We start from the raw sequence: 10956 nt of genomic DNA, 5'->3' as shown, positions 1-10956 counted from the left end.
TTAAAAAATAATTGCATATTAAATCGCAATCGCAATATTGGTAAAAAAAATCGCAATTACATTATTTTCCAAAATCGTTTAGCGTAGTTAGCCACTCATTTTGGTATTTGTGGCTCACAAGCTGTTTGAGACTGAGCGCGGCTTGTGCGATCCACTAATAAAGATCAGTGATGGAAACCTGCGGGATATCGGCTCGAAATCAGAAAGAAGTGAGACTGACCGGCCGGTCACCGTTCCGGGCCGACCATGAGAAAAATCGGCCGATTCCGATCCCTGGCCGATCGATCGGTGCATCTCTACTAATTTTTAGTCAATCATATAACTGTAAAAATACAGTCAATAAATTACTATAAAATAAAAATAAAGCACTTAGTTAAATTATAAAATAAAATAAAATGGAGCTCTTACTAAAATCAATGTTAAAATGAAACTAATAAATATTACATGTAAATAAGTCATGTAAATATTCAATATCAGAACCATGAACGTGCAAATGGCTGTTTTTAAATAATTTAAATACTAACTTAAAATCTCATGGGGACTTCTAGTTATTTTTCAGTCAAAGGGGTTTGTCTGACAAAATTTTGGGAATCCTCGCGCTCCTTTTCTACTGCTGTCTTTGATCAATGTAAATTTAGTTAGTTCAAACCCTCCCTTTGCAGGTATGCAAGGCCCGCCGCGTCCTCCCTCAGGTCCACCTGGGCCTCCAGGACCCCCTGGCCCCCCTCCACCTGGGCAAGGTCTGCTGCCGCCCCTCAGAGGTCCTCCCAACAGAGGAGACCGTCCTCCTCCACCCGTCATGTTTCCTGGTCAGTTTGGTCAGCCTCCTATGGGACCGATGCCTCCTGGCCCGCCCCCACCTGGATACGGGCCTCCCCCAGGCCCCCCTCCACTTCAGCAGGGACTGCCCCCTCCGGGACCCTTCCCTCCCCGTCCACCTGGGCCCTTAGGACCCCCGCTTGGCCTCGCACCTCCACCTCACATGCAGGGACCCCCGCCTGGAGGTCCACCTCCGGCCCCTCACGTCAACCCGGCCTTCTTCCCACCGCCTGGAAACAACAACATGCCATCGTCTGACAGCAGGGGCCCACCGCCGGGTGAACTGTTCGGCCGCCCACCTCCATACGACAGAGACTTCGGCCCTGGCGGCAGGTAATAAACACCTCACCATCACTGCACTGTAAATCTCACACGTAACGAGTTCTCAGGCCACACCGGTGGAAACAGAACTGGTTAGATTATATTTTAGGGCTGCACGATTTCAAAAATAATTTTAAATCTTTTTTTTTTTTTTCCTGATAAAACAGCGCGTTTATTTTATTTTTTGTTATTGTTGTTTTTTTGTAAAGCACAACAAGCTCCAGGTTTATTTACTGCTAAATGAAATTATTAAAGTAACACATTGTTCTGATATCATTAATGTCAATTATTTTAAAAAAAAAAATTTATTTTACAGGAATATTTAAGCTCCATGTTTGTAGGGCTGCGAAATTTGGTTAGTAATAATACTTACAATAATAATAGTTGTAGTAATAGTATTTTTGTTATTGCTAAATGAAAATGTAAATTAAATTGTACATAAAAAATCTGTCAAATTTTTACTTTAAAATAAATATGAACTACTTATAACAATAGAATTATAATTTATAACAACTTATTATAATCTGTTTTTAAAACATTAATAACATTAAGTGTTTTAAGTCATAAAATAAATTGCATGTAACTTTTATTGCACTATTTTTTTTTTTACTGTTTTTGTGTGGAAACATGCAGCACATTAAGTAACAATTATTAATTATTACAAAAATATCAATAACTAATCATTGTAATTTTATATTTTAAATACTATAAAGCTTTATGGTCTTTACTCTGAAGCATGCAACATGTATATTAACTATAACAATGCTTAATTAGATGATTACAAAAAGTATGAATTTTATAACTAAAGTATATACAGTGGGGCAAATAAGTATTTGATACACTGCCGATTTTTCAAGTTTTCCCACTTACAAAGAATGTAGAGATCTGTCATTTTCATCGTAGGTACACCTCAACTGTGAGAGACAGAATAAAAAAAAACAATCCAGAAAATCACATTGTATGATTTTTAAATAATTAATTTCCATTTTATTGCATGAAATAAGTATTTGATACAATAGAAAAATAGAACTTAATATTTGGTACAGAAACCTTTGTTTACAATTACAGAGGTCAGACGCTTCCTGTAGTTCTTGACCAGGTTTGCACACACTGCAGCAGGGATTTTGGCCCACTCCTCCATACAGGTGTTCTCCAGATCTTTCAGTATTTGATACACTGCCGATTTTTCAAGTTTTCCCACTTACAAAGAATGGAGAGATCTGTAATTTTCATCGTAGGTACACCTCAACTGTGAGAGACAGAATCAAAAAAATAATAAATCCAGAAAATCACATTGTATGATTTTTAAATAATTAATTTCCATTTTATTGCATGAAATATGTATTTGATACAATAGAAAAATAAAACTTAATATTTGGTACAGAAACCTTTGTTTACAATTACAGAGGTCAGACGCTTCCTGTAGTTCTTGACCAGGTTTGCACACACTGCAGCAGGGATTTTGGCCCACTCCTCCATACAGGTGTTCTCCAGATCTTTCAGGTTTTGGGGCTGTCGCTGGGCAACACGGAGTTTCAGCTCCCTCCATAGATTTTCTATTGGGTTCAGGTCTGGAGACTGGCTAGGCCACTCCAGGACCTTGAAATGCTTCTTACGGAGCCACTCCTTAGTTGCCCTGGCTGTGTGTTTGGGGTCATTGTCATGCTGGAAGACCCAGCCACGACCCATCTTCAATGCTCTTACTGAGGGAAGGAGGTTGTTGCCCAAAATCTCGCGATACATGGCCCCATCCATCCTCCCCTCAATACGGTGCAGTCGTCCTGTCCCCTTTGCAGAAAAGCACCCCCAAAGCATGATGTTTCCACCCCCATGCTTCACGGTTAAAAATAAATAAATATTTTTATTTATTTTTTACTCTAAAATGCAGCACACATTTCATTAAATCTCAGCCTTGGCGATTTGTTACTTACCATTAACTCCAGGAGTGGATGTTATTAAAGCGTGTGGCCTCAGTCCGACCCTGAATCTCCTCTCTGGCCTTTCTTCAGTAACTTCAGACCCCCTGTAGTATGTGGCTTTGAGCCCTGGATAAACGAAGGGTTGGTTGATGTGAAAAACTCTGGCCAGCACTTGCACGGTACAAGTGATCAAGGGTTAGTGAAGTAACCGTCCGCTGAGACCAGGATCCTGAAGCGGGATCTTTTTTCAGGCTTGTGTGTTGTGAACGCATGGAGTGTGTGCCGTCTCTGCAGTGAATTTTAACAAGTGATGCACTGATGAGTTTTCATTTACAACGTACAAATTAGGGGTGCCTCGATTGATCGGCTACCGATCACTATCTGCCGATATTCGTTTTGGGATGTTTGATTAGTGGTCTCTAAAAAGGCCGATCTCAAAAAAATGATCTCAAGCTGATGACTCGTCTGCCATGCGAGGTTTGGCACGACATACAGCGGCGACTCAGTCTCTGTCTGGCGCGGGTTAAATAATTATAATGCTGAAGGTGAGGTACAATTCATATTTCTTCATAAAATAACTCGTAAAGTCATTTGAAAATAGTGTGAGTGAATCACCGCACGCTCTCTCTATTTCACTCAAAATGCGCAAATGGCTTCAAATCACGTTTCGCCTGCACTATAGGGCCTTTCGCACCGCGGGAACCTTTTCATAGTACCAGAACTAATTGTGGAACTACCCACTTTTTGGCGTTTTCGCACCGCCGGAACTGGGTGCGATTTTAGTACCGGACTGCCTTTTTCGAGAACCAAATTAGCTCCTACTCCGGAGCAGGGTCTAACCAGCACAACTGGTAACAGTGTTTAAACCATTCAGTACTCGCGCTCTCTCCTGGAGACTGTGCGCTCATGCACACTCGAAGCGCACACACATAACGCCAGGTTCATACATTCTCCGTTTGCAGTGCTTTTTTTTTTTTTTCACTTTCATGTTAACGGATCTTAAAGCGTGCACACGGTAGCGGTCCGGAAGTGCGTTCCATGAGCGGTGCGTCTGCAGCAGTACAGAGATCATTTCTGCTGCACACGCTGAATTAAAGTGACATTTAAAGCGCATTGTTTGCTGTAAATATGAAAACGAAAATGTAGTAATTACACCATAAATGCATATAATTAAAGTTTGCTGTGTTTCACAGTCAACACATATGGCTTGTTGGCTAGGTTTAAAGGAAAAGAGCACTTTTAGATAAACATGCAACAATTGCATGAGTGTAAAAACAAAAATGCACTTCATGATCAAACATTTAGGTGAGATAAATATATATTTTTGACCTCCACCCCTCAAATAAAAAAATCCCCTCTCACAAGAGTCACCTATAAGGGGGAAATTCCCCCCATTTTCAAAAATGAAATTCAGGCCCTGAATAAATTTCTAAAAATTCTGATTGGAGTATTACTATAAATAATTCTACATGATAAAAATAAGGCTTCAAGACCAGGAAGCAGATACTACTTTCTGTGATCGGCCTCAAAATCCTGATTGGAGCACCCCTAGTACAAATATTTTTGGTTACTAAAATTTCAGTGCATCACTAATTTTAACATGCAATGTGATTCAGCACTAACGGCACTGCTGCTCTCTGTGAATTTGGACCCTGATGCATTGCTGTTTCTTTCTGACTCATGCTTTTATTCTCAGTGCATCTGCTTTTTCTCTTTTAGGGACATGGATTCGTCTCGCGCTCCTCTGAGTGAAGCTGAGTTTGAGGAGATCATGAATCGTAACAGAGCGATATCCAGCAGTGCTATCTCGAGGGCAGTGTCAGATGCGAGTGCAGGTGCAAACACTTACCCATAGCATGAATGTTTGGTTTGGTTTGCCAGGTGGTAATTAAACACACTCTGTTTTTGCAGCTGATTACGGCAGTGCTATAGAGACTCTGGTGACGGCCATCTCTCTGATCAAGCAGTCGAAGGTTTCTGCTGACGACCGCTGCAAAGTCCTCATCAGCTCACTGCAGGACTGCTTGCATGGAATTGAGTCCAAATCCTATGGCTCTGTGTCGAGGTAAAGATCTTGTGGATCTACACAGTATTTTTGTGTTTGCTGTAGGGGATGCATCATTATGTTTGCATGAGTGAAATGTCTTTTGAGATCACTTTTCTGCTGATTTAACCAAAGTAATGAGTGGGAGTAAAAATCTGATTTGATAATCCAGATTAAAACGATACAGTCCCACCCTGTATATTGTTAAATGTTTCAGTATAAAACGGTGCATATGAAATTGCTTCTTTGCAAAATTTGGTGCATTGCAAAATTATGGATGTAAAATTGATGCATTGCATCATAATTTGGTGCAATGTGTAAAAATGGATGCAAAACTAATGCATGCAAATTTATTTAATGTAGCCTATTAATGCATTGCAAAATGATTCATGAAAAACTGATGCATTGCTAAATAATTTGGTGCAACGAAAAAATAGATGCAAAAATGCATGCAAAATTATTTAATGTTTTTCATTTTTCATGCAGTTAAGTAATTTTGCATGCATTATTTTTGCATCCATTTTTACGTTGCACCAAATTATGTTGCAATGCATCAAATAGATTTGCAATGTATCCAATAATTTAGCTTGTATTGTAAAATTTATGCATGTGAAATTGATGCCACGCAAAAAAAATGCATTCAATTTGTGTATTAATTAAATGTATTGCAAAATTTCACGCATGTAAAAAATATTTGCATTGCAAATATTTTCATGAATGCTAATTTATTTGGTGCATTGCAAAATTATTTCATAAATATAAAATAATTTGATGCAATGCAAATTTATTTGGTCCGTTGCAAAAGTATTACTTGCTGTTTCATATTCTCTTTAATGCTTTTCGACCTTAAGCAGACGGGAACGGTCCAGGGAGAGGGACCACAGTCGCTCTCATGAGAAGCATCGCCGCAAGTCTCGCAGCCGAGACCGACACGAGGACTATTACAGAGAGCGCAGCCGCGAGAGGGACCGTCATCGTGAGAGAGACCGTGACCGCGAGAGAGACAGAGAACGTGAGCGGGAGTATCGCCGTTAGTTGGAGAGGAAGGTGTGTATCCTGTTTGTCTCTCTGTCTTTGTTTTTCTCCCATCTTTCTTAAGGATTCAGATGTACATGCATCTTATCCTGCAGAGGTCGGGACAACAGGTACGTGATCAGAAAAGGTGAGTCCCTGAACCTATAATGTAATGACAAGTACTATAATTTTTTTCCTCCTACAGCTAATCTATTTTTTTCTTCTTTTTATATACGAATGTAGCATGATCTGAGTACTCTGATCCTTAAAACTTGTGTACCTGGTCTTGAGGCCGTTTAATGTGCAATATCAGCTCCAGCAACCATAAACTGTCCCACAATTGTTGATGATATCCAGTTTGTCTTTGAAAGGATTTTGTGTATTTCAGCATTTTATTTAAAAAAAAATCAAAATGCATTTGCATTTTAAAATGCAAGTTATTGCACTTATTTGTCCATTTAACTGAGATTTGCTGCTACTTTTGAGACTATGCCAATGTCAAACAACACTTCCCTCCTTATTTTACCTAATTGACCAATTGCTTGCCAAAAAATTTTTTAATTCAGGATATTTCATGCCTTTAGAATTGCGATTATGAAATATAAATTCAACGTGTGACCATAAATGTATAGAAAATTGGTTGAAGTTTGATGAGAGAAAATGAATGTATTGAAATGAGCAAAATTGTTTCTCAGATTGTACGTTGACATTCCTGCAGGCAGATTTGATGTTGACATAATGGTTGTTCTAGTGTTTAGTTCCTCACTGATTTGTTGTGAAAAGCAAATGAATGGAGTCAAATTGATCTGCTTTGGCATTTAAAAACATGAAGCTTGTAGTCTGTCAGGTTGAGTTGTCATGGTGTAGGCAAATTAAATTTTTCATGTGTAAGGTTCAGTCTTGAGCACATCTGTACAGTATAATTTAAGAAAACGCATTCTGAATGTCCTTTGTCAGAACAAGCTAAATGTATTTTTACTGTCAAGGGTCATTTTGTGCATTCTAGTATTTCAGTCACATCTAGATCGACAATGTCAGAGTAACACCAGTTATGCTTTTCATTTTATATCATCTCCTTTAATGCTTAATGAATGGAGAAGAACTGCTATGTTGCTTTTCCAGAGGTAACATGAAAGTTTTTAGCATTTTTATGCTTTTTTGTTTCTTATTCTCTTGGTAAACACACATGTTTATGATGATTTAAGTTTGATTTAATATGCAACAGATATTTAATAAATATTTTCACAATCAGCATTTAAATGAATGCAGCACATGTCCTCAGTTCAAACCCTGTTGGTCTGATTTTAGAAACTCATTACTGTCTAACCTGTTGCTTAATGGCTCTGCTGTGTGACGGTGTTTCCTACAGGCTAAATTTGTACATAAATGTAAATTTGTACATAATTTGTGTGTAAATGCTGAGGACACTGTAATATCATGTGTGATGCATTGTGAGTGACCCCACATATGCTAGATTTAGATGCAAAAAAAAATACAAAACAGTTAAAGTAAAACTGCAACTCAGGTTTAGCAAATAGATTGTAAATATTTTGTTGAATGTAATTCTGGTAGCCTCCAAATTGTTGTTCTGGCCTCCTATCCAAAAATATGGCCAATTATTCAGGTGTTTGTTTGTTTTATTGTTTTTTCTGTGTTCTCAACTGTACAACCTAGAATTGTAGCAACACCAATCAGAGAAAGTCAGCAATGCACAATTTGCATTTTGATTTGTTCCGCTGTTATTAATTCAGAAATCATGTTGCACTTTTAATACGTGTTTTTAGTCTAAAGTATGCATCAGGTTAGAGATTTTGAATAGAGATTTTAAGCACTGCAAACTTAAAGGAATTGAAAGCATTTGCTCCATGCGTAGAGCCCGGTTCCATTGGATTTATTGGGATTTTTGAATGTAGTGCCCATTTGTCTGGAGTTCATTTGCAGAAATGACTGTATTCCCAGGTTATTTGTGTAGGTTTTTCTGAAGTAATGGTCCTGACGTGGTATTAATCACACCCCTTTTCCTCTGTTCACTATTGTGCTTTATAAGATGCTGTCACAGGATTGGACAAACTTGTGTTTTTGTGATCGTTACAGGTACTAGTAATTGTAATTCCAAACACAAACTACACTGTAACATACTTGACAAATTCAGTGCAAGAATTTCCATGTTCATGTCTAACTTGCTAAATATTTTTTGTATTAAAATGGGCTGAAATACCTGTGAATGACTAAAGACACAAACTGATGTTTTAATAAGAAATCACATCTTTTGTACGTTTTATATTTTGTCCATTTTTCTTGACTAACAGAAGGGCAAAGTATGATTAGTCGCTGAATTTTGTCCAACCCTGTGTACTGTAACTCCAGTGTCCACTGAATCACTAGAATCAAGCAATTTAGTATAGAACTTTTTTTTTTAATCAACTCTTTGCAATTTAATTTCTGTTCAGTAGAAATTATGCATAAAATTGTAAACAATTGTAAATCGTTGCATCTTAAAAACAAATGCTTTTTGCTTTGGGAGTGGATCAAATTTAAAATGTGGATTTGATGCTTGTTCTCAAGAGGTAAAGTGGACACTATACTTTGTGCTTCACAATTTTTGTCAATGGAGGGAAATATTAAGAGTTAGTATTTTTCCTATTGTAGAAAAAAGAAAATACAGGTTAGCATTTCCAGTTTTGTTCAGTTGAAGTTGAATAACTAGTTAAATACTCTAAAGAATCTTAAATGATTGGATTATCGATTCATTGAGAAATTCGGTAAAAGCCAACATAAAATGCGTTGTTTTTAAGTATGTTTGTATTTTGGCAGTTTACCATGTGGACTTATTGCCCATGATCGAAGCATTATTTTGCCGACGTGAAATTTGAATGTTATTTTGACACCTTTTAGATGTGGTGTTCCATTAGATATAGATATGAAGTATGAGCACTAAGTGATTTGAAGTAAATCACATCTGCTTATATAATTGATTTTACCTGTGAAATTGATTTTGTGCAGCAAGCAAAAAAACTCAAAATAATTACTAGTTAGTCTTGTTAGAAGCCATTAGAGATTATACATGTTTTACATTGAGACAAACCAATCAACCAAAATAATGTCAATCAGTATCATCATATAGGGATTTTTATGCAATTTAAATTGCATATGTGCATAACCTCGTATTCTACAGATCCAGCTCATGCATGCACTTTTTCTGTACTTCATTGCAGTGGAATAGCAATTTTTCATCCTCTATTACTTTTTTTTTTTTTTTTTCCTCATCTTGTTCCAAACCTGTATCCTTTTGTTTTATGGAGCTTTTTGGCTAAAATGTACTTTAAAAATACAACACTACCAAATGTATTTCAAATCTCACTCATTCAAATCTCGTGTTGGTAGTACAGATGCTGATTTGTATGGATTTGTTTTGGTTGATTGATTTCTCAATGGGACTAAAAGCCATATATTTTCATATGACTCTACTAATGCATATTTTGCCAATTGGTCAACTCGTATGAATTACAGTTTTGATGTGGGGTATTGTGCATTTGAATGTTATAAATTTTATCATTGTCATGGACGAATAATAGACATCAGACAAGATTAATTGCTAATGATGATTTTAAAGAAATAGTTAATCCAAAAATGAAAATTTGCTGAAAATCTGTTCACTTAAGCCATCCAGGATGTAGATGAGTTTTTCTTCATCAGATTTGGAGAAATGTAGCATCACTTGCTCACCAATGGATCCTCTGCAGTGAATGGGTGCCGTCAGAATAAGAGTCCAAACAGCTGATAAAAACATCACAATAATCCACAAGTAACCCACACCACTCCAGTCCATTAGTTAACATCTTGTGAAGCCAAAAGCTGTGTTCATAAACAGATCTATCATTAAGATGTTTTTGTAACTTCAAACTGTTGCTTCCTTATTTTAACAGCTAAACTATGAGTCCATAATAACGCTTCCTCTAGTGAAAAGGTCCATCTGCTACTGTCCTCTCATCAAAATCCACCTACATATTTGTTTGGCACTTTTTTGTACCATTTTCACTGGTAAGCATTGCTTGATCTGTGCTTATTTCTCTCCTGATACAGACAAATGAGTTTTTCATTGGAGGAAGCAATATTTCGGATAGAGGACTTGTTTGAAGTGAAAATTCTTTACCATGAAATTGTTTTCGTTTCACAAGATGTTAACTGATGGACTGGAGTGGTGTGGATTATTGTGATGTTTTTATCAGCTGTTTGGACTCTCATTCTGACGGCACCCATTCACTGCAGAGCATCCAATGGTGAACAAATGATGGAATGCTACATTTCTCCAAATCTGATTAAGAAACGAACTCATCTACATCTTGGATGTCAAATTCCGCAAACTTTCATTCCTGGTTGAACTATTCCTTTTAAGTAATGTCCATCAGAGTGAAAATGACGTATTTGCTGAGTTGTGTTGCAGTGTTTCATAGTTGTGCATGCCAATGTCTTTATGATTGTGTCGTCTCTTCACTCTGTATTTATACACTGAATCCAGGGGCTTGTTTCAAATACAGTGTTTGTTATTGACTGCCGTTAATGTTGTACCTTTACTAGGGATGTAACGATTCACTCAACTCGCGATTCGATTCACGATTTTTTTAACAAATGAGATTTAAGACAAATAAATTAAATGTGTCCTTTTATTATTGCTTGGACAAAATGCTGCTCATTTCTTTGTGAAATTGAAATATAACACTATAATATACTAATATAGCACTTGCATTTTATTGCTCTTTTGTTGGTTTTGATTGCTTCTATTGTCTTCATTTGTAAGTCAATTTGGATAAAAGCATCTGCTAAATGACAAAATTTAAA

The 10956-nt window shown here is 37.1% G+C and overlaps 1 protein-coding gene across 4 annotated transcripts in view; it reads left to right on the top strand.

Annotated features, from left to right (window-relative positions):
* Positions 1-10956, top strand: part of LOC107708007 (cleavage and polyadenylation specificity factor subunit 6-like) — a 22504-nt gene that overhangs the window by 7096 nt on the left and 4452 nt on the right. Inside the window, exons 6-12 of one of the 4 annotated variants that reach the window (XM_016512148.1) lie at positions 663-1152; positions 3150-3254; positions 4779-4894; positions 4971-5124; positions 5955-6150; positions 6234-6265; positions 6361-8251. In XM_016512148.1, the coding sequence (XP_016367634.1) occupies positions 663-1152; positions 3150-3254; positions 4779-4894; positions 4971-5124; positions 5955-6138 (1049 nt within the window). In that variant the 3' untranslated portion in view covers positions 6139-6150; positions 6234-6265; positions 6361-8251. Of the gene's footprint in view, positions 1-662; positions 1153-3149; positions 3255-4778; positions 4895-4970; positions 5125-5954; positions 6266-6360; positions 8252-10956 lie in introns of those variants that run through there. The other 3 variants (XR_001636313.1, XR_001636314.1, XM_016512147.1) reach the window with 3 other exon arrangements.

Source organism: Sinocyclocheilus rhinocerous, unplaced genomic scaffold (assembly GCF_001515625.1).
Source record: "Sinocyclocheilus rhinocerous isolate Xijiao unplaced genomic scaffold, SAMN03320098_v1.1 scaffold475, whole genome shotgun sequence".
In the NCBI taxonomy this organism is placed as follows: Eukaryota; Metazoa; Chordata; class Actinopteri; order Cypriniformes; family Cyprinidae; genus Sinocyclocheilus; species Sinocyclocheilus rhinocerous.
The sequence above is the reverse complement of the archived record's forward strand: the minus strand, read 5'-3'. Positions and strand labels throughout refer to the sequence as shown.